At 43.0% G+C, this 24,832-nt stretch overlaps 1 protein-coding gene across 1 annotated transcript in view; it reads right to left on the reverse strand.

Moving 5' to 3' along the window:
- The window catches only part of LOC125391646 (protein Cryzl2-like), a 38,497-nt gene that overhangs the window by 3,077 nt on the left and 10,588 nt on the right, over window positions 1–24,832 (reverse strand). The window contains exons 8-9 of the mRNA XM_048421097.3: window positions 19,185–19,366; window positions 15,857–16,085 (exon numbers count right to left, since the gene is read on the reverse strand). Coding sequence (XP_048277054.1) covers window positions 15,857–16,085; window positions 19,185–19,366 — 411 coding nt within the window. The remainder of the gene's footprint in view (window positions 1–15,856; window positions 16,086–19,184; window positions 19,367–24,832) is intronic.

Here is a 24,832-nt window from a genome sequence, read left to right on the forward strand (position 1 = left end):
CATGCACATACATGTACATACACCTACATATATATATATATATATATATATATATGCCATAAACACAAAAAAAAGAAAGTTGAAAATGTCTTCTCTAAAGAAGACATTGTTAAACACATGAAAAGACAAAGCATATATAGCCTTGTAGAAAAAAAATGCAAAACACATACCTAACAAAGGGGATAGATAGATAGATAGATAGATAGATAGATAGATAGATAGATAGACAGACAGACAGACAGACATTAGAGAGAGAATGTTTAACGCTCAGTAATAAGGAAACACCCAACTAAAAAATGAACTAAAGGGGGACCAAAGAGATGGCTCAGAGGTTAAGAGCATTGCCTGCTCTTCCAAAAGTCCTGAATTCAATTCCCAGCAACCACATGGTGGCTCACAACCATCTGTAATAGGGTCTGGTGCCCTCTTCTGGCCTGCAGACATACACAGAGACAGAATATTAATAATTTTTTTTTTAAAAATGAACTAAAGGTCTGAACAGACATCTTACCAAAGAAGCACCCAGGTATCAAATAAGCACATAAGAAGACACTCAGTAGACAGAGTAAAACAGTGGAGACCCACCAGACACCTACGCGGAGGGCTAAGAGCTGTGGCACTAGTACCAAGAGTGAGAAAGTGGAGCAGTGGGATCTCTCGCTCGCTCTTGGTGAGCACACAAGGTGACAGAGACTATGGAAGGCAGTGTGACAGCTCCCCACCAGTCTCCACACGCACTTGCTCTACAACCCAGCAACCACACATGAAAGCTCATAACAACCTCATCCACAGCTGAGAAAACCTAAGAGCAAGTGCCCTTCAATAGGCAGTTGGGTAAGCAAACTGGTACATTCATGCAATGAAGTATCAGTCAGTGACAAAAAGAAAAGAAAATGAACTAAGTTGGGAGACAGAGGCAGGGGAATTTCCAAGTTCCTGATCTATGGAATGAGTTCCAACAACCAGGGCTAGTGAGATAAAACAAAAACAAACAAACAAACAAACAAAAACCTGTCTCAAAAAAGAAAGAAAAGAAAACCGAAGAAAATGAGCTACCAAGCCACAGAAAGCCATGGAAGAGCAGTGAGTGAACACTGCTAATGAAAGAAGAACAGCCAGAAGACAATGCCAATCACGTGACATTCTGAAAAGGCCAACAGAAACACCAGAAAGAGCGGTGACTGCCAAAGAGATGGCGTAAGGGGCTGAGAATGAAGATGTGGAGCCTGGAGGATGCTTTAGGGAAGCTATTCTGTGGGCTATGTGATGGTGGTTACATAATAGCAAAGCTCACAGAGCTGTACCACACAGAGGGAGACTGGTGTGCACTCCCCACTGTGATTAACACCCTTCACGTGCAGGCGTCCGTTCCCCGGTTGTAACAAACACGCCAGTACAAGGTGCTGAGTAACGCAGTCACTTCTGACTGTGGGAGAAGGAGTATGAGAACTCCTTCCTCTCCAATTTTTCCGTACACGTAAACCTACTTTAAAAATAGTCTATGATAAGTAATGAGTACAAAGAATGAAATTAAAAAGCAAAGAGTAGAATGAACAAAACAGTCACAATTTGCAGACAGTATACTAATCTACATAGGAAAATGAACCAAAGCAACAAAAATAAACAAGGGCATCCAAGAAGGGAAATAAAAAAGAACTTATAAAAACTGTTGACTGGTCAGGCAGTGGTGGAGCACGCCTTTAATCCCAGCACTCGGGAGGCAGAGACAGGTGATCTCTGTGAGTTTGAGGCCAGCCTGGTCTACAGAGCGAGTTCCGGGACAGACAGGGCTACAAAGAAACCCTGTCTCAAAGAAAACAAAACAAAACAAACTTATTGACTGTCTCTACATTGAAAATATCAATGAGTAAATGTAGCAGAAGCAAAATATTGTTCTCAAAAGTAACAAAAATAGTAATATTTGTGAAAAACGTAAAGAATATCTCATAAGATCTTATGGGAAATACTTTAAGCTCTACTAAAAGACAAGAAAGATCTAAGCAAATGGCTATTCAGTCCTACTTACAGATAAGACAACAAATATGAAAAGGAAGAACAAAGGTGTAAAGTTACCCTTCTATACATTAAAACATACTTCAAAGCTACACACAGAAGAGCTGTATGATGCTAGTACACGATCATATATTTGAACCACGAAAGGAGAAAACAGAGCGGATCTGTGGATCCTGAAACTTGAAGAAAGATGAAAGCAGCATCTTGAGTCATGGAAGACTGAAAATGCTGAAAAATCGTGCTTGCTACAAAGAGGAAGATAAAAATTAGTTAGCTGAGACATACACAATGCAAAAGTAACCAAATATAGTCAGTCGTTAAGGTAGCATAACACCATAAATGTGCAGACTACTCACGTACTGTGTCTACAGTCCCAACTATTCTGGAGGCTAAAGCGGGTAGACGGCTTGAGCACAATTGTTCAAGGCTAGCCTGCGCAACCCTGCAAGTCCCTATCTCAATGGTTCTCAACCTTCCTAATGCTGCGACCTTTAATACAGTTCCTCACATGTGGCAATGCCCAACCATAAAATTATTTCATTGCTACTTCATAACTGTAATTTTGCTACTGCTATGAATTGTAATGTAAATCCCTGACATGCAGGATATTTGATATGGGGCCCCTGTGAGATAGCTGTTTGACCCCCAAAGTGGTCGCAACCCACAGATTGAGAACTGCTGCCCTATCTCAACAACTGAAACCTATAAAATTAATAAACAAGAAAACCGTTTTAACCCTGGGATAATGAAGGACTCTGAAATAACCACAACCACAAAACAAAATATTGATGTTGGAGAAGCTTAGGTGTTAGACAGCGATAGACAGACTAGGAGGCTTTTGCAACCTAACTGCTCAAAGACTAGTTCAAGGACTACAACTGTCTGCAGTCTTGAAACCCGCCTGCACGTTTAGAGAAGTCTAACCTAATCATAAAAGATCCCCCGAGTGCCGTGGTTTGCATAGGAAATATTGGCAAGTACTGGAATAGTTAGTCCCCAGCTGATGTCAACGCCTGGGAAAGTTATGGAACCTTTTGAGGCGGTGCCTTGCTGGAGGAAGTGAGGGGGCTCACCCTGCTTGCAGTTCCCTCTCTGGTTTTTGTTGGCTGTTAAAGATGTGCTCTCTTAGCTTCCTGTTCCAGCCATCGGCTACCATGCCCCTCCCCTATCATCATGGATGCTCCCACAGGAACCATAAGCTAAAATAAACTCTCTCTGCCCTAAGTCCCTTTTGGTCGTGGTGTTTTTTTTTTTAAATATTTATTTATTTATTATGTATACAATATTCTGCCTGCAGGCCAGAAGGGGTCACCAGGCCTCATTACAGATGGTTGTGAGCCACCATGTGGTTGCTGGGAATTGAACTCAGGACCTTTGGAAGAGCAGGCAATGCTCTTAACCGCTGAGCCATCTCTCCAGCCCCCTGGTCGTGGTGTTTTATCCCAGCAACATGAAGGTAACTAACGCACTAGATGACTTACAACACATCCAAGTTGAGAAGCACAGATCACACAAAGAACTGTACACGGGGGGGAGGGAGGGGGCAAATAGAAAACTCAAAAGAGACAAAATACAATTCAAACAACTAGAATACCTCCTAAATACAGAGAGAAAGTGGGGATTTGCATGTGTGTTTGTAAAGTGTTTCTTCTGGCGGGGAGGGAGCACAGAGTTGAGGACTGAGCGACCTTCTCTGTATGAAATACACCACTGAGCTACATCCCCAGCCCAGCCAGCTAGTAAATATACAGAAAGATGCTTAAATTCATTAAAGTCAGAAAATTCCCATTAAAATATAAGATACCTCTTTCTGCCTTATTATTTGGTTAAATACCAGAAAGACGGACACTGCTACATAGCAACAAAACGACAAGTAAACAAGAGCTCTCACGCATTGCTGGTAGCGACAGAAACCTGGTTGGGCCATTCTCCAGAGTGACTGGCAATCAGGATGAGTATATGTATTACCACAACCCAACAACAGTCCTGCTCCTAGCAAAACATAAGAGCTTAGACCTATGAGACTGCTTATTATGATAACATTTCGGTATCATGAAATCAACCTCGAGGTTTATCATGAGCATATTTGCAAACCATGGTGGGTGCATGCCACATACCACTGCCCGGTTCTGGGAGGCAATGGAGTAAGCACAGAGACAGCAGCACCCGGTCTTCAGATAGCACAGTGCCTGAAGGTGAGAAGCCGGCCCAGATCAGAAGCACACCCCCAGTTACGCAGCTTAAAGATAACATAAAATATCTGGGATGTCAAATAAAGAAATGCATTTAATTAATTTAAAAAAATAACACACAAATATGTCCGTGCACTTCACTAGGAAATATAAGTCCACAGAAATGCACCAAACATGCTGCAGACATGTGCTTGGAAGGAAGAAAAGAGTGAGGACGGACAGTGGGGGGTGACAGCCAACGGCATAAGAAAAGGCAAACACTTACAAGTATACGAACACAACAGCAAAAGGCAGGCCTTGCATAGCCCATGTATTTGTTAACACATGTTTTGGGAAGAGAGTGCTGGTTAACCAACCCTTTCCATTTGAGACTGTCCCTAAGAAAGCACACACAAAGTAAAGCGCTTAGAAAGAAGCAGAGAAATCAATCAATCACGCCACTCTCTGTGCAGCAGGAAATCTGTCTTCAAAAACATCTGCACTGCGGGGCTCAGCGCCTTAGGAGACCTTTCCACAGTGCAAACAGACTCACTGGGAGGAGGTGGATGATGTCTACGACAGATGTTAGGGATACTCAAGCCCGTCGCTATCTCCAGGTGACTCACCGCTGCGCGACTCTCCCTGTCAGATAGGAGCTGTTCATTCCCCAAGGTTTGTCCCAGCCTCACAATAGGAAATCGCTGAGAAAATAAGTATTGTCTGAGAGTGGTGCTTCATCACCCTGCCTCCTGGGGAATGAAGACGCCTCTGCAAATGAATGCTAACGTGAAAAGGAAGCTATGACTGTCAGTGCTCAGTCTTGTTTTTAACCATCTTTACTTTAACCATTTTGTATATAAATCTTTTGTAAAAATGAATCCCATATTTACCTGGCTTGCTAAAGAGATAAGACTATGTGAAAAGCTGAATCCCATTTATCTGACTGTAATTTAGATGTCCCATCAGCTTTCCAGGCCCAGCTGCCACTTCTGTTATTATTGTGATTGCTTCTAGAAGTAACTCAACCCTGTCTGCCTGTTCCCAGTGGTGTCCATTCAGGACTGGGAAATAGAGAAAAAATAGAGTCTGGGGCCCAAAGTTAAGTGAAGACAATAAAGTTCTGAGTGACAGCCTGCAAGGCAAAACGCAAAGTTTCCAACGCATCCTTTGAGAGCTGCTAACAGAGGTCTGAGGACACTGCCCTGCGTCCCACATGCTGTTACAGACAGGGAGCCACAACACACTGGAGCCGAGACACAAGCTGTACCCAGCACACTGGTTTTCTGCCTTGAGGGGGCTGAAGCCATAATTAAATGCGTCTGGTGAGACACGCAACCTGGTATTTGAGGAAGGGAAAGATAATACTTTTGTTTTAAGGTGAAGGTTCTGCTTTTGGAATTTGTAATTAGCTCATCAAGTAGGAATAATCAGAGTACTTACAGTCCCCAAATACATCATGCTGATTCATGCCTCCCATTAGAACTTGGCTCTTCCCTATCAGCACTCTCCCCAGGCTTTCCAACTGAAAAATAAACTCAAGGGCAGGACTAAGTCCTACACTTTTATGGACTGTCATACAGAATGTTCTCAGTGAATGACAAATGAAACAGGTCCATGAATAAATGAGTGAATGTACCTGAGACTGAGTGGGGTTTTCTATTAAAAGGCGAAACGCTTTGGTTAATGGCACTGCTGAATTACATTCATCATGTCCTTATTCTGATACAGAATGCTCTGAACACTCTTTTAAAGTCAGTCAATGATGGAGGGAAAGCTTACTGGAAGGGTGCTTTTCCTAGCATGTGAGAGTCCCAGGTTCAAGTCCCACGATGTCTCACACACACACACACACACACACACACACACGTCAATCATTCCATTTCCTCAGAAAAGAGACGCAGAGATGCAGACAGCATAAAAACTCATGAAAAGATACTCAGGATCTCTGCTCATTAGGGGGAATATAAATTATACTCTTAAGGAGGTAACTTTATGCATCAACTAAAGTGGCTAAAATTAAACAACTGATAATATTAAGTGCCAACAGATACAAAACCAATCCAACTCTCAGGCATTATTGGTAGGGAATGCAAAATGGTTCAGCCACTCTGAAAAACAGTTGACAGTTGGCTCAAAAGTTAAATACAGTTTTAGAAAATAGGTTAGAAGCAAAATCCCAAAATGTTAAATCAGACAGCCTAACTTCTAACCCACATGTCTACCATGGTTTACCATGGTTACCATACTGGTCCAGAGTACCCTGCTCATAGGAAACCTGTTTGCCATGGGCTGTCATAGGAATGGCATAAGGTGGTGCTGTCTTCAAACCTCATAGGATGCGGAGGCTGAGTCAGAACTGTTTCTGAGTGACGGAGACAAAGTGAAGAGCTTCTGGGGTTGCCAAGCCTGCCCTTTTCTTACAGGCATCAACAGCCTCCCCTAGTAAGATTATGCATAGGTTTCCTTTAAACAAACCATTTAGAAGCAACTGAAATCAAGTTCTGGCCCTCCCTCATTCTTCTTAATAACGTTATTTAGGTACTATAGGAGATGAGGGGAAATAATAAAGCCAATTAAATATCTCTATAATTTTTCACATTAAATGTACACTTAGCATATATCCTAGAAATCTTGATCCTAAAATAAAGTCATATTTCTACCAAAAAAAAGTGCATGGATATTAGTCAAACCGGAAAACAATCACATGCCTTTAATTGGCAACTGGATAAACAAGCTGTTCTAGATCCATTATCCATCCAATAAAACACAACCCAGCCTTGTGATAATAAAGTTCCCATTTAAAAAGAGAAAACAATACCACTTCACAATAAAAGGGAATAAACTACTGATAATGCAGTCAGCAGCCTGTATTAACTTCTGAAGACATATGAAAAGTGAAAGCATCCAAATTCCTGAGGCTGGAGAGATGGCTCAGCAGTTAAGAGCACTGATTGCTCTTCCAGATGGTGTGGGTTCAATGCCCAGCACCCACACATGGCACCCCACAACCATCTGTAACTCTAGTCACAGGGGATCTGGCACCTTCTTCTAGCCTCTGTGGGCACCAGGCATGCAGATGATACACAGACATACATGTAGTTAAAACACCCATGCACATAAAACGTAAATAAATTTAAAAGTAAAAGTAAATACATAAATCAACAAAAAAAGCGCCAAAATCAAAAGGCCATGAACTATATAAATCCATTTATATGGTATTCTGGAAAAGCCCAAATTATAGGGAGAAAAACCAGATTAATGATTGCTAGGAGTTATGGGGTAGGAAAGGAGGATGGACTCCAAGAGGCACAGGAAACCTTCTAAGATGATGGAAACAGGCTGTATCTTGATTTTAATGGGTTGATTATATACTGCATTTGTTCAAACTCAGAGTGGTGTCTGGGTCCAGCGACATGCACCTATAACCCCAGCTGCTAGGGAGACTGTGGCAGGAATGTCTCTTCAACTTAAGAGTTCAACGTCACACTGGCTGAGAAGTTATTGGCATTTTATTGCTGCTGAGAGAGGAAAGTCATTTTCTTCAATGGAGTGGCACCTGGTATATCACCTGCACTACAAGGCAAGCCCCACTTTCAAGACAAGTCAGCCAACTGACTTACTGACAGACTAGACTTAATGGGTTCTAAGGGGTCAGGGGGTAGAGAATATGAATGAATATGATGTTGGGTGTGCGAGAAGGTGGGGGAGATCTGGGAGGAGCTGGAAAGAAGGATGAATATAATCAACGTATAATTATGAAATCCCCAAAGAATAAATAAGAACATAATTTAGAAAAAAGAAAATGTTCCTTTCTGTGGCACCCTCTAGGCAGCTAACCGTGTCGAGATGAAGCTAACATCTCCTTCCCAGGCGCCAGCTGTCAGAAAGTCATTGAAATGGACAATGAACGCAAACTTCATACTTTCTATGAGAAGCATGGCCACAGAGCAGCTGCTGATGCTCTAGGTGAAGAGTGGAAGGCAGGTTGTGTGTCCAAATCCGTGAGGGGAATAACAGACAAGGTTTTCCCGGAAGGCAAGGTATCTTGACCCATGGCTGGTGAGCAAGGGGCATCAGACTGCGCCTGCTGATGAGCAAGGAGCATTCTTGTGACAGACCAAAGAGAACTGGAGAGAGAAGCACAAGTCTGTTTAGGGGCACACTGTGGATGCCAAGCTGGTGTTCTTAACTTGGTTATCGTAAAAAGGGGAGAGAAGGATATTCCTGGACTGACAGAAGACACTACTGTGCCTCGGGGGTTGGGGCCAAAAAGAGCTAGCAGAATGCAAAAGCTTTTCAGTCTCTCTATGTCTACCAATATGTTGTCGGAAAGCCCCGAAACAAAGAAGGTGAGAAGCCCGGAACCAAAACCCCCAAGATTCAGCATCCTGTTACTCCACGTATCCTGCAACACAAGTGCTCTGAGAAACAACATGCTAAGAAAAACGAGGAGGAGGCTACAGAATGTGCTAAACTTTTAGCCAAGCGAATGAAACAAGCCAAAGAAAAATTCCAGGAACAGATTGCCAAGAGACGTAGGCTGTCCTTTCTGAGAGCTTCTACTTATAAGTCTGAGTCCAGTCAAAAATAAGTCTTTAAGGGGAACAAACAAATGATCAAACTTTGCAGCACACACACACACATACATTAATGTTTTCATTGAGGGTTGCAATTCCAAAGCAACAAGGGTAAGGGAAACTGAGTCAAAGGAGAATGGAAACAACATCATGGTGTGCTACAGATCCTCAACTGGTTGTCGCTTCCAAGGTACACAGAGCTCCTGCTCATATGGGCCCTCTCTGGAGAAGCCGGGTGTGTAAAACAGTCAGTAGGACGAAAATAAAGCAATTTACCTCCTGTCTTCCCTTCCTCAAAGCTTGCCCAACACAGAACACTCTCACTGCGTCACCCAGCCCTCATGCTGTCCCTAGGAAGAGAGGCTCCTGTGAGTCCATTAGCTCAAGTCTCTGCTCCATGGCTGCAGCTCCAGCCTGAGGAGCCCAGGGAAGCCTTGGCACTAAGACCCGCCTCACACTGGGGAACAAGAGATTGTCAGTGGAGTAAGGAGAAGCATCCTAGGATAGCCATCTAGGCTGCAGGACTACAGACCCACTGGAAGAGCATCCTCAGAGAATTGTGACAAAAAGCAAGTGGCCAGGGTCTGAGTGGGGTGGACGGTGGTACAGGTGGGAACAGCAGATATGAGATTCTCCACAGACTGGGTCTGGACCAATGGAATAATTACTATAGTGTTAAAAGTTTTGTTTATAAGACTATTGCACCTGTTCAGAAGAATCTTGGAGCAAACAATTTCTAAACATTAATTCTAATTAATTCAAGTGTTCCCATTCCCTGGACTCTATCCCCAAATACCAGCTCCATAGCCCAGGCCCTTCCAGCTCATCACCCACCCCCTGCCAGGCCTTATCTCCAACCCCAGTGGACTTCCTTCTGCTGCCCAGATGAAGACCACACCAATCAAAAGAACAGAGATGCCCTGCTACACCAAAGATCAAGCTAGCTGGCAGAGAGGGCCAGCCCCTAACTTGGACAGAGACTCTCTAGTAGATCAGAGGTCATGGCAGCCAGAAATCTAGGTCACAAAGTCCAGAAGACCAAAGAGGAAACAAAATCCAAGGAACAAAACACCATCCACCAAAGACAAACTCAGAATTCAGCACCTAGACCTATAATCATCCAGAACTCCGATGCCTAAACACCAGAGGAGGAATACAATCAACAACAGCCAAGGCAATATGGCAACACCAGATCCCAGCTATCCTATGACAAGACCTGAATATTCCAAGGCAGATGAAACACAAGAAAACAATCTTACAAACAACTTTATGAAAATGATAGCGGTCCTTAAGAGAAAATGGGAGAAAATCCCTTAAAGAAATCAAGGATAGGGGCTGGAGAGATGGCTCAGTGGTTAAGAGCATTGCCTGCTCTTCCAAAGGTCCTGAGTTCAATTCCCAGCAACCACATCGTGGCTTACAACCATCTGTAATGAGGTCTAGTGCCCTCTTCTGGTCTGCAGGCATACACACAGAATACTGTATACATAATAAATAAATAAATAAATAAATAAAATATTTTTAAAAAAAGAAATCAAGGATACAAACAAAAAATTGCTGAAAATCAACAAATTCCTTAAAGAATGCCAAGAAAGCCAAGAAAAAACCAAACAGGTGAAGGAAACTATTCAAGACTGAAACTTGAAATAGAAGCAATAAAGAAAACACAATCTTCCAGGCAAAGGTGGTGCATACCTCTAATCCCAGCACTTGGGAGACAGAGGCAGGCAGAACTCAGTGAGTTCAAGGTCATTCTAGTCTACAAGTGACAGTCAGGACAGTCAGGAGAAACCCTGTCTCAAAAAACTAAAAGGAAGAAAGAAAGAGAAAAAGAAATAAGGAAGGAAAGGAAGGAAGAAAAGAAAGAAGGAAGGAAGGAAGGAAGGAAGGAAGGAAGGAAGGAAGGAAGGAAGAAAGAAAGAAAGAAAGAAAGAAAGAAAGAAAGAAAGAAAGAAAGAAAGAAAGAAAACACAAACTGAGGGAATTCTGAAATGGAAAATCTGGGTAAGTGAACAGTAACTACAGATGCAAGCATCACCAACAGAATACAAGAGATGGAAGAGAGAATCTCAGGCATTGAAGATATGATAGAAGAAATAGATTCATCAAAGAAAATGTTAAATCTAAAATACTCCTGACACAAAAAATCCAGGAAATCTGGGACATTATAAAAAGACCAAACCTAAGGGAAAAAAAGGACTAGAAGAAGAAGAATCCCATCTCAAAAACCCAGAAAATATGGAGGAAGTAGAAATTCTTTAAATAAATAAATAAGGAAAAAAACCCAGAAAATATATTTAACAAAATCATAGAAGATATTTTTTCTAACTCAAAGAAAGACATGCCTATAAAAGTACAAGAAGCTTACAGAACAGTAAATAGATTGAATCAGAAAAGAAAGTCCCCACACTACATAATAACCAAAACACTAAACATGCAGAACAAAGAAAGAATATTAAAAGCTGCAAGAGAAAAAGGCCAAGTAACATATAAAGGCAGATCTATTAGAATTACACCTGACTTTTCAATAAAGACTCTAGAAGCCAGAAAGGCCTGGACTTGCAGACTCTAAGAGACCACGAATGCCAAGCTAGACTACTTTACCCAGCGAAACTTTCAATCACCATAAATGGACAAAAAAAAATATTTCATGAAAAAATCAAATTTAAACAATATCTATCCACAAATATACAGAAGATACTAAGAGGAAAACTCCAACCCAAGGAAGTGAACTCATATCAGCAAAATCCAAAGAAGAGAAACACATACACACACACACACACACACACACACACACTATACCAAAAATAACAACAAAATAACAAGAATTAACAATCATTGATCATTAATAGCTGTCAATATAAATAGACTCAATTCTCCAATAAAAGATACAAGTTAGTTGGGCAGTGGTGGCGCACACCTTTAATCCCAGAACTCGGAAGGCAGAGGCAGGTGGATCTCTGTGAGTCTGAGGCCAGCCTGGTCTACAAGAGCTAGTTCCAGGACAGGCCCCAAAACTACAGAGAAACCCTGTCTCAAGAAACCTAAATAAATAAATAAATAAATAAAAATAATTTTAAAAAGACACAAGCTAACAGAACAGTTAAAAAAAAAAAAACAGGACCCATCCTTCTGCAGCATACAAGTAACACACTTCAATATCAAAAACAGACATCATCTTAGAGTAAAAGATCGGGAAAAGATTTTTCCAAACAAATGGACCTAAGAATCAAGATGGTGTAGCTATTTTAATATCTAACAAAATAGACTTCAAAATTAATCAAATGGGATAGAGAAGGACATTTCATACTCATTAAAAGGAAAAAATCCTCCAAGATGACACTCAATTCTTAATATCCATGCTCCAAACGCAATGGCACCCACATTTGTAAAAGAAACATTACTAAAGCTTAAGTCACACATCAAACCTCATACATTAATTGTGGGAGACTTCAAATCCCACTCTCACCAATGGCCAGGTCATCCAGACAAAAACTAAACAGAGAAGTAATGGAGCTAACAGACGCTATGGATCAAATGGACCTAACAGATAGCTACAGAACATTTCACCCAAACACAAAAGAATAGACCTTCTTCTCAGTACCTCTTGGAACTTTCTCCAAAACTGACCACATACTCAGTCACAAAACAAGTTATAAGCGCAGATACAAGAAAATTGAAATTCTGTTTATTTGGTGACCTCACCTGACCTTTAGATAAGGAACAATTTCAGACCTGTGAGATTTAAGTGCTATGTTAGATCAGGATGCATATGCAGCCAGCTTCATCAGACTGCATACCTCCGCAATGCTATTCTCTAGACAGATCATGGGCCAATATATAATCCACCCCTCATAGTACAAATATCAACATACAGTAAACAGTTATGTTCCACTTTAAATTCAAAACCTGAAGACTATGGTTCTAATCCTGCCCTCTGAGATATCAATGCAAAAGTTTTCCTTCATGGGGACAAGGAAAGCTCAACTCTGTATTTTGTAAGAATGCTATCACGGGCATTCAAAAGTTACTAAATTCATTGTGTTTTTTCATGTGTATTGTCTGAATTAATTCTCACAACCAGTGTAGCACAGAGAATATATTACTGCCCCGTTGTAAATGATGACAGAGAAAAAGGATGTATAATTTACTCGTAGCCAGCATCTGAACTCCAGGGTTCTGTCCTCAGCAAGCCATCCAACAGATGCGTGACCTACAATAGCTTGACTCTGTAGCTGGACAGGCTCAGACAGCACACAGGCCCTGTCATCATGGAATCTGTGCTCTGTGGCAAAGATGGGTATTGAACAAGTAAGTGAAAAAACAGAGTCACTGCAGCACAGGCTTCAGTCCACTAAAAGGGCAATGGTGCCAAGTTTATTGTCATATTAATATGAACTATCATGGTCAGATCTGCAAAAATACCAATCATTCAGACACTGCATAGATTTTATGAGTTCGGTGATTATTTTCTTTCTTTCTTCCTTTTTTTTAAGCATTTTTATTTATTGTGTATATAGGGCTCTGCCTACATGTATTCCTGCAGGTCAGAAGAGGGTACCAGTTCTCATTACAAATGGTTGTGTACCACCATTTGGTTGCTGGGAACCAAATGAAAGGGCAGTCAGTGCTCTTAACTTCTGAGACATCTCTCCAGCCCTAGTGATTATTTCCGAATCCCAACAGGTTTTGACAAGTAATGTTTAAATCAAAAATAAAGTTCAGGGGGCTGGAGAGATGGCTCAGAGGCTAAGAGCATTGCCTGCTCTTCCAAAGGTCCTGAGTTCAATTCCCAGCAACCATATGGTGGCTCACAACCATCTGTAATGAGAACTGGTACCCTCTTCTGGCCATAGAAGGAATGCTGTATACTAAATAAATAAATATTTAAAAAAAACAAAAAAACAAAAATAAAGTTCAATAAAATCAATTATATATTCACTTACTCTCAGAACAAAACATAAAAATTGGCATTGCCTAAGTAAATACCAAAGTACTGATCATTTTAATTACAAGATAGTTCTTTCATGTAAGTATTTCTATGAGAGATGAATAAGCCTCACACTATGGAATACAGCATTTCTGGCTGTGGTAGGCAGTACCACAGCACTTTAAGCCCAGCACTTGGGAAGATGAAGCAGGCAGATTTCTCTGAGTTTCAAGTTAGCCTGGTATACATGTGCATTCCAGGCCAGCCAGAACTGCACAATGAGACCTTGTCTTTAAAAAAAAAAGAAAAATACAGTACTATGAAGTGGATTCTTGGTTCATTTAGAGATAGTCTGACATGGTCATGAACAGAAAGATTTTGGTGCCTGCATGTTGGCTCTGACACAACACATTCTTGGGCAGCTTTCTTGGCTTCTAAGTTCAAGTTCTTCACCAGTAAAAAGTGATTAAACAATGGGCAGACCACAAAGAGTTTCTCTGAAGGCTGAACGAATGAATGAACGAATGAATGAATGAATGCAAAGTGCTTAGCCTCTGGTATCCCTCTAAATTGTCTGCCAGGTTGTAGACACGAAAGAGAAGTAGCAAATGTGTGGTGTGTGGATGGACTTGATGTTGGGAAGCCAGAATCAGGAGGCCACTAGAGACGACCTAAATCAGCAGAGGAGGCAGATCCAGGCACTCTCAGTAAAGGGCCCTTCCTGGGAGGCAGAAAGGCGAATGGAAGCTGACAGACAGTAATTAGAGCTAATTCATGTTTGGGAGGAAAGAACAGCAATGTGGACAATTAAAGTGGCTTTTCCCCATGCCTCAGCAACACTGAAAGCACGTCAGTGGAGGGAGGAGATGTCACCCACCACTTGCTTGCCCTCCCGCAGGGCGACTTCGTCTACCAACAGGTACAGCCTCCGGGTGATAGAAAGCCACAGCCGGAAAGGGGCCCAGAAGTTACCGAAACTGGTGGTTTTCGAGTCTTTAAGCCACAAAACACAAAAGTCTTTTCTTAAAAGGAAAATATGAATGAAAAAGAGAAAGCATGCAGTTCCTTTGGCTTCTGAAAAAAATGTGGTCCCAGAGGCCAGCAGCTGTGGTCTCCACTTCCCACCCACATCCCAACCACAGCTCCTAAAGCATCATCAGAGAGCCATAGACAGTGACCTTCTTCACGATTCTACCTTAGAGACGGAAGGTCAGGAAGCAGGGGGACTCCCATGTCTACAGAGGAAGCGGGCTAAACTAGAACAGAACACAACCAGTTTTCTAGCAGCCAATCAGATCCTCTATCAACAGTTTGCCACTTTCTTGACTCACACGCCAAAAAGGAAACGGGCACAAACTGCTTCAGGAACCCAGATGGGAGGCTGGTAACCCGTGAAGTGGGACACTGGAAGCCTAAACCCTGCTAATCCACACCTGAACAGGTCAGAGCCTTCATCACTACGAGAGCTACCAAACAAGGTTGTTGATTTTTTTTCTTCTAAACATTAAAACAAATTAAGGCAAAAACAAACAAAAACACCATCCTGAAAGAAAGGCAGGCACCACAGGAAATGCCTAGCAGCCTTGCGTTCAGTCCAGGCTGCATGCAGTTCTGCTGGGGAGGAAGGTTGAGCCGCATTAGTGAGACTGTGGGGGAATGAAAACAGGGAACAAACACCTAACAGAATTAACTGCAGTGACTAAGGCATTGATTAGAGTCTTCTGATGCCCAGCATAATTTATGAGTACCCAGCTCAGATCATCTGCTTAGACCTGGAGGCATCTATATTTGAAAACCAAAGGTCGAGCCAAGTGCTTCCTCCTTGGGACTCTAGGTTGCACAGTTCAAGGTTCAAATCAACACACGTAAATTATTTTCTAAAGTACCGTGACTTTCCTCCCTTTGAGTCACCAGTGATAGACCGAGCCCTCAAAGTTCAGCATAACCCTGCATCTATGTCAAAAGCCAGGAGACTGGCAGGAATCCGGTCACGCTGAAGCCTATGACACCACTGCTTCGTATGGACATCCCAGCACTCAGGATAGCATTTTTACCTTTTCAGTCCATAAAAGGAAGGTTTATGGTACTCAGAGAGAAGGCTGCCAGATTTGACAGAGATTATTTCCCAGCCTTATCTGTCCCACGTTCCTTACATGTTGTCTCACCTTCTCCAGTTTGAACACAGCGCCGACGTGCGGGTGGATGAGTCCTTGCTGGCAATACTGCAGGGCTGAAGACATGCTCTTGGAAAACAATGCAAAGTCCTGCTGTTGGTAGCGACCCCAGTATAGGCCAAGGGCAGAGATATTCTTCAGGAGCAACAAGTTGGTGGGCAGAGATGCGATTTTTCCCCCAGTGAATCCCAACACCACAATCCTGCCTTCCCACGCCAGGCTGAGGGAGAGGAGGAAGGGGGAAAGGTTATGAGCAGCAATGGACAGACAGGGCTGGGAAGATGGCTCAGTCAATGGAATGCTTGTTCTGATCCCCCGCATTCACATAGGAAGCCAGGCATAGGGGTGTGCACCCATAATAACAGCACTGGGGGTCTCTGGGCAGCCAGACCAACTGAGATGGGAACCGCTGGGTTCAGTGGGAGACCCTGTCTCAAAATATCAGGTGGAGAGCCGGGCAGTGGTGGCACATGCCTTTAATCACAGTATTCAGGAGGGAGAGGCAGGCGGATCTCTGTGAGTTCGAGGTCAGCCTGGTCTATAGAGCTAGTTCCAGGACAGCCAGAGCTGCACAGAGAAACCCTGACTTTAAAAAAAAAAATCAGGTGGAGAAAAATAGAGGAAGAGAATCAGCAGCGTTTACCTCTGGCCCCCACACAAGCATACATGGACAAGTACACCACCCCAGCATGTACAGAGACACACATAGACACACAAGAGCAATGGACATGTGTACCTATCACAGTGGCTACTATTTAAAAAAAAACAAAAAACAGCAAGGATGTGGAAAAATTGAGATCCTCACACCCTGTAGGTGGGATTTATTTCAAAATTGGGGGGTGGGGGTGGGGGCACTACTATGAGAAACAGAATGAAGTTTCCTCAAAAATTTAAAACTACATCTCCAGGCGGTGGTGGCACACACCTTTAATCCCAGCACTGGGGGGGCAGAGGCGGGTGGATGTCTGTGAGTTCAAGGCCAGCCTGGTCTATAGAGCAAGTTCCAGGGCAGGCTCCAAAGCTACAGGAGAAACCCTGTCTCGAAGAAAAAAAAAATTAAAAATACGTTCAGTAACTCTACTCTGGTATATTTTAGAGAACATGAGAGGTCTCTGTGCACACCTATGTCTACAGAAGCATCATTCCCAAATAGCCAAGGGATAGAAACAAGCCAAGCATCCTCCCCAGATGGGAGGCTAAGGAGTGGCACACAAACACACATGCTCACACATGGAATAGTAGTTCGCCTCTGCAAGGGGTCCTCTGGGACAGTGTGCTTTAGAATCGAGGCTGGCTCTTGTGGAGTAGTCCTCTTGTACACTATGAATATGTGTCACTCTGACTGATTTAATAAAAAGCTGAATGGTCAATAGCTAGGCAGGATTTGGGGGCAGAGAATGCAGGGAAAAAGAAAGATGGGATGGAGTTGCCACTAAGAGCAAGAAGAAACAAGACATGCAGGAGGACAGGTAAATGTCATGAGTCATGTGGCAACACATAGATGAATAAAAATAGGCTAATTTGGCTGGGCAGTAGTTGCACATGCCTTTAATCACAGCATTGGGCAGAAGGCAGAGGCAGGTGATCTCTGTGAGTTCAAGGTCAGCCTGGTCTACAGAGCTAGTTCCAAGACAGGTAGGACTATTACACAGAGAAACCCTGTCTCAAACCACCACCACCACCACCAAAACAGGGCTAATTTAAGTTATAAGAGCTAGTGAGATAAGACAAGTTATCAGCCAAGCTTTCATAATTAATATAGATCTTCATGTCATGATTTGGGAGCTGGCAGGAGAGATAGAAAAAGTCCATTTGCAGTCTCTTCAACTATGGAAGGATATTGGGTATCAACAAACGTCTTTCCACAGGTTGTATTTCAAGGCAACTCGACTTGAAGATTGAACATAGGCAGCAGGAATAAGACGGATTATGGCATAAGCATCAGTGTAAACAAAGATATTTTCGGTCTCCTTAAGGCATCGTACTTCTTTAGAGGATTCTGAATAATCTATGAAAACTCCCAACTTTTCTTTAGCCCATTGTGAAAAGTGCCATAGAGCATACTATTTGTGAATCATAAAAACAATAACAACTATACATGGGCCTTTGATGGAAGAGATGTGCGTGGTTGTTTGAGTTTTGTCTGTTTGGTGGTTGTTGTTTTGTATTTCTTCTTCAGAAAGGAAATGTAAGCTGTCTTTGAATACAGTTATCAAGATGGAAGGCAGGAGAGAAGGAGGTGCACTAGGTCTCCGCACCCTCATCTGCTTCTCTAAGCACAGGATCAGCACCCTGAGTGATGCTCCCTTGTCGAGATGCCGGCTTCCCAGCTCAGGGGATTCCTTCTGGATTCTTTCCGGTGCTAACTGGATCCCTTCTGTGGCCAGGCTGCTCTCTCTACTCTTGTTTTTCTACTTCAAACTGAGATAAATGACAAAGCATGGATGTGAAAAATGAAACCAGGCCAGGTGTGGTGGCTCCTGCAGGCTTGTAATCTCAGCACTCAGGAGGCAAGGAGTTCAAGGTCAGCCTTGGCTTACTGAGTGCCTTACTGGACAACACAGCAAATACCCAGTATGTTTTGGTTTTTGAGACAGGGTTTCTCTGTGTAGCTTTGGAGGCTGTCTTAGAACTCGCTCTGTAGACCAGGCTGGCCTTGAACTCCTTGCCTCCTGAGTGCTGAGATCTGCCTGCCTCTGTCTCCCGAGTGCTGAGAGTAAAGGCAGGCACCACTAACACCCAGCCAAATATCTTATCTTAAAAACCCAGGAGGAGAGGGAAATGGAGAGGGTAGGTAGGTGGGAGCAGTACTCTCAGAGAACACCAGAAGCCCTGGTAAAAACACAAAGAAGCTGGTGAGATAGAACAGTCCCATCAAGCCCCCGGTGACACAGTTCATCAGAAAAGCCAAGGGAGCACACAGCATGCTGCTGCAGGGTCTGCACCGTCAAAAGAGCTGGGGAATCCTAACATCTGAACAGTGCCCGCCCCAGAGCCCTGCATCCCCATGTATTTAAAGCAGTTAGTGGGGGGCCCAGGGAGTTAGATTTAACACATGGATAATTTCTAAAGTCTTTGGCATTGCCAACTGGAGAGTCTGCAGTCGTTTTTTGAATATTTTCCAGTTGGGTATTTTGATTTTACTATATTTAAGCATTTCCTGATTTTTCTCTGCTTCTGTTCCTTATCACCCACCCACTCAGCTATTCTCGTTGACGCTGATGCCTACAGGAGACGTGAGCAGCAAAGACAGAGAGAAGCCAAGGCAGGAGTCAGAGATGCAGGAAGGCTCTGTGGAGCCCTGCTCTAGGGCACCTACCTGCTGAGAGACTCCAGGAAGATGTCTCCTCCCACCATATCGATGGCCACATTCACCCCACCGCTGCCCGCCAGCTTCTTCACTGCCTCCTTCAGGCTGCCCTGGCTGTAGTTCACGCTGAACTGTGCACCCCGCTGCATCGCCAGCTTGCACTTCTCATCGCTTCCAGCAGCAGCTATGACCTGAGGGAAAACACAAGACTTCCAATGATCCAGATCACGTCATAGGAGGGGTACAGCCTACCAATCTATACCCAAGCGCTTCTCAAGAAACTTCCCCTGCCCAAGCATCAGCTTCGATTCCAACACTGACAGACCTCACGGGCTCCTCCATGGACCATAAGTTCTGAAGTCCACAGTTTGAGGAACCCATATGTCTAGTTAAAAAAGCAATGAAAGTTTTCTCCAACTCCAAATGAAAACCACCATTTAATGAGCAACCACCATGAGCCACACAGTAAGAATACAAGCTGGACATCATAGCTGGAGTCAAGAAAGCATGATACAGTGTGGGGCAGGGAAGGAGAGAGGCTCCACACGCACAAACCAGAGACATCCAGTCTAAATCTTGAAGATCAGGAAAGGTTTCCCAGAGGGTGAACGTAAGCCAGTGGAAATTCCTGAAGTCAGATAGACCAGGGTTCAAATCCTGGCTCTTCTAACCACCACCTGCGTCACATTGGACAAATTACTTAGGAAGAACTAAGGACACACCGTGTTACTATTTTCTCAGACACTATTCTAAATGTTTCATGTACAGCAGTAATTCATTTATTCATGACAGTTCAATGAAACACACACCATTAGCTCTATGTTACTTGTAGTGAGGACCTGCGGGCAGGCCTGCTTTTCATCCTGCCCAGCTCCCGCACGGCTAGCTTAGTCCCAGAAATAACAACACACAAATTGTATTCATTTAAGCACTGCCTGGCCCATTATCTCTAGAGAGTTAGTTACTGACTAACTCTCATATCTTGATATTAACCCATTTCTAATAATCTGTATCACACCATGAGGTGTGGCTTACCGGGAAAGATTCAGTATGTCTGACCTGGTGGCTGGCTCCATGGCTTCTGGCTCATAGCCCTCTTCCCAGCATTTTGTTCTGTTTACTCCGCCTACCTAATTTTCTGTCCTATCAAGGGGCCAAGGCAGTCTCTTTATTGACCAATGAAAATAACACAATAGACAGATAACCCTCCTCCATCATTTCCCCTTTTTCTGTTTAAACAAAAAAGAAAGGCTTTCATTTTAACATAGTAAAATTACACATAACAAAACAGTTATTAAGCAAGAATTACAGTCACAATATTTATAACTAAATCTTTATCATAACAATGGAAAACTGTAACTACGACTATCCATTCTTTAACTCCATCAAAGACTCCAGAAGGATATATTACCTAAGTAAACAAGAAGTAAGTAACTTACAAAACTCTAGAAATGACAGAGACATCTCGCTGCCTGGACAGTCACCCAAAGTTCCTCTGTATCGTTGGGGCACCCATCTTCGGCCTTCAGGCCCATAATATCCAGAGACATTTCCATGAAGCAGGAAATTTCAAAGGCAATTCAGTCACTATCTGCTGTGTCCTGAAGAATGTCTCGCAGACTCTTTCATGAATCAGGAACCCCGAAAGATCATCTCACCTTTAGGCAAGTTCAGCAGTCCTCTCTCTGCGGGTTCTCTGTGTCCAGTTTATATAACAGTCCAGGCAAGAGCAGTTTCTTGCCCAAATGGCTAACCAACTCCATAAGGAGCCTCTTTGATGCCCATCTTCCTCTTGAAGTAGATTGGTGCTGCCAGGAGCAGACGTGTCTCATTGTCATGAAAAGCCCTAAGTTATTAAAACATTAAATGCCATGTTCTGTAGTCTTTGAAAGATATGAATGTCTATCTGAAATATATCTATGCACTTCTAGAAAATAAGACTAACATTACTACAAGCTTGACTATTATCGATGATTATCCATTAACAATCTATATTTTTAATTATACATTGCATTTTTAAATAAACTACACAATCACAATACCTCAATCAAGATCAGAAACATATATACATATAACAAAATTGACCTTAAAATCCATAACAAAGCAAATTATTCATATCTATATCATATCCCCCTTTAAATGTAAAAGAACATTTATAAACAATATTTGGGAATATGGACGTAGTTATTTCTCTCCAAACTTCTTCCTGCTGTATAGGGGCGCAGTTAATCAGGTCTTTCATGGTATAACCTGTCTGCCAGGTTCATCTCAGTCGGCAGTTGAATGAAGAAATTTTTTGAGGGTGTTCACAGAAACCTTTCAGGAGGGCGTGGTCTATCATACCATATTGGGATAGAAGCAATCCACAGGGTCTCATCCTCTGTGAAAACAAAAGAAGAACCTCCTTTCCAAAGTATCATATTCTTAGACCCAAATTTAGAAGTCAAGGTATTTTCAACATATCTATCTTGGATTAGTTCAGCAGCATTTATAAATAAATATCTTTTAGCAGCTGTTGCTCCTTCCTCAGCATTCAAACAATTCAAAGAGAGCATAATAGCATACAGTATCAAGATTCTCTGTGTATTTTCCATCTTTATGCAGCTTTATTTTTAACCTCTATTTCTTTTATTTTTACTTTTACTTTTTGACACAGGTTCTCTGTATATCTTTGTCCTGGAATAACTCTGTAGACCAGGCTGTCCTTGAACTCACAGAGATCTGTCTGTCTCTGTTCCCCAGTGCTGGGATTAAAGGCATGTGCTACCACACCTTGAACTCAGAGATCCTTCTGTCTCTGCCTCCCAGGCATTGGGATTAAAGGTGTGTACTACCACACCTTGAGGTCACAGAGGTCAATCTACCTCTGCTTCCCAAGTGTTGGGATTAAAGGTGTGTACCACCACATCCAACTACTTTCTTTCTTCCTCTTTTACCCTAAGAACTTTAACCTTTAGCCTGCATATATTTTTAACACATAGTAAACCATTTAGAGGTTTTCTTTGTCTTTGAACCTCTCTTTACTGTATCTCTCTCTCTTTTTTATGACCACATGAGTTTAAAACCGTGGCTTTGACGGTTAGACCCAGTCCATTTTTTAGCTTTCCAGACTCATATTAGAGGTACCATTGGAGCCTTTTACTGCCACAACTCTATGGCGTTTCAAGGTCCCTGCCAGCAAACAAGCTGGAGCATTCTGCTCACAGACCACACTCAGTCGGACTGCCTGCCTGAAAGAGTCAGAGTTTGCCCTGGCAGGACGGCCCAGAAAGACGGCATTTTAAAACAGCGCAGCGTTTTTCCTGCTACGACTGAAAACCGAAAAGCATGCGTTCAGCTTTTCATCAATACCATTTAAGTGTTTCGCAGCAGGACCTCTTAATGAGCTACAAAGTTTTGCAGCTAAAGCTGAGTCAGGAAGCCTCTCTTAAATGAGAGCATTGCTTGCCTCTAGCAAGCAGAACAGACCCGAGAAATTGCTGCCACCAAGAAAACATGCTTTACTCTATTCTTTCCCAAACTTTCTTAAGCTTTCTGTGGATTCAGTTATCCACGTTGGCGCCATCTGTAGTGAGGACCTGCGGGCAGGCCTGCTTTTCATCCTGCCCAGCTCCCGCACGGCTAGCTTAGTCCCAGAAATAACAACACACAAATTGTATTCATTTAAGCACTGCCTGGCCCATTATCTCTAGAGAGTTAGCTACTGACTAACTCTCATATCTTGATATTAACCCATTTCTAATAATCTGTAGCACCACGAGGTGGTGGCTTACCGAAAAAGATTCAGCACGTCTAACCTGGTGGCTGGCTCCATGGTTTCTGCCTCACTGCCCTCTTCCCAGCATTCTATTCTGTTTACTCCGCCTACCTAATTTTCTGTCCCATCAAAGGGCCAAGGCAGTCTCTTTATTGACCAATGAAAATAACACAATAGACAGATAACCCTCCTCCATCAGTTACTGATGGAGAAACTGAGAAAGTTAAGAGAAGTTAAGTATCCAAGGAAGTCCACACAGCTGAGACCCAATCCAGGGAACTCACTTAACCGGGCTCTACACACTTAACCTCCTCACTGACTGACAGCTTCTCTGAGGCTCAGCTACCTCAGATCAGTCTAAGAAAACGTATTTCTAAAGGTAAGTGGAACCCTGAATACAAACGCCCGGGGGGGGGGGGGGGGGGGGAGGGAGAAAAGTTACAGCCAAAGTCAGACATATGCAATCGCTTATTCTATTTAAACTTCAGAGGAATGTTATGGGAAAGGGATAATGACTGCCCCTGCATTACTGCAGAGGTACAGGCTCAGAGAGATTAAGCAATCAAGCCAGGGTCACCCAAGTAGTAGATGGCAGAAGAACACTGAAAAGTCAATAGTACTGCCTTCTTCCAAAGTGCATGCTTTTTCTGCTTTGTCATCCTCAAGGAAAATCATGCCCACAGGTTTGTGGCTAGTCCAGGATCTGGGAAACTCCAAAGCTACAAACACCAAAGTGTCGCCAAGAAGAGCCTTTTCAGTGAGGACGCCCGGCACAAAGTCCAAGGCGGTGCTCAGAATCTGCATTTGTGTGGCTTGAAAGCATTGGTTTGACTGTTAGTTGGGGGCTTGGGTTGTTTGCCTGGCTTCTTTGAGACAAGATGTTGCTATGCACTGCAGGCTGGACTCTAGCTCTCCGCTCTCCTTCCCCGCTCTTCTGGTTCTGAGAACAATGGGGGTATACCACCACTCATGGATATAAAAAAACTTAACTTTCTTTCTTTTTTTTTTTATGGTGCTGGGAATTGAGCCTGGAGCCTTATACTTGCCAAACAATTAATTATTCTACCACTGGGTTATGCCTGTTTAGCCATGCCTGTGTTTTTACTCCAGCCTGTCTCACAAGCACTCTTTATTTGTGGTATCTTGACAGCACTCAAAAGACTTTCAGATTTAAGTACTGCAAAGTGTGGATGCTGGGGCGAAGGGTATTACACTGCTTCTTACCCGTAAGGATGCAGCGCAGAGTCCGTCACAGTGGTACGTGCCTCTAAGCCCATCTGTCTAGAAGGCTGAAGCCAGCCTAGGCGATTGAGTAAGACCCAATCTCATTGTTACTGCCCCATTCTACTGACCACTTTAACCATCTGTAAACTCATTTCAGCATTATTATGTATGTGTGATGGTTAAGATCTCTTTGAGTTAGATAGAGCAGCTTCTTTGTTAATTGATTACTAAATAAAATCTTTAGTATGTTAAAAAAAGAATGTGTTACCTGGTGGAGGTGGCTCATGCCTTTAATCCCAGAACTCAGGAAGCAGAGGCAGACGTGTGAGTTCAAGGCCAGCCTGGTCTACAGAGTGACTTCCAGGACAGCTAGGGCTACACAAAGAAACCCTGCCTCAAAAACGCAAAACAAAGCAAAATCGTACCAGATACTGAAGAATATCAGTGCCCATAAAGGATTCCAAACTCACCCATAACTATTTGGAACTGAAAGCTACTTTTAAGAGCTCCCTAGTACAGCCCTTTTAGCCCAGATTACTAAGGGCAATTTCCACAGAGAGCTATGGGGAGCAGACACCAGACCAGGACCAGGCACCTGATCCCACGTACTGACTGTCACGGGGTCCCTGTGAGACCTACAGTGAATTACTTTCTCTCTTGGTGCCTCACTTCCTTG

Source organism: Myodes glareolus, chromosome 5, assembly GCF_982192425.1.
Source record: "Myodes glareolus chromosome 5, mMyoGla1.1, whole genome shotgun sequence".
Lineage (NCBI taxonomy): Eukaryota > Metazoa > Chordata > Mammalia > Rodentia > Cricetidae > Myodes > Myodes glareolus.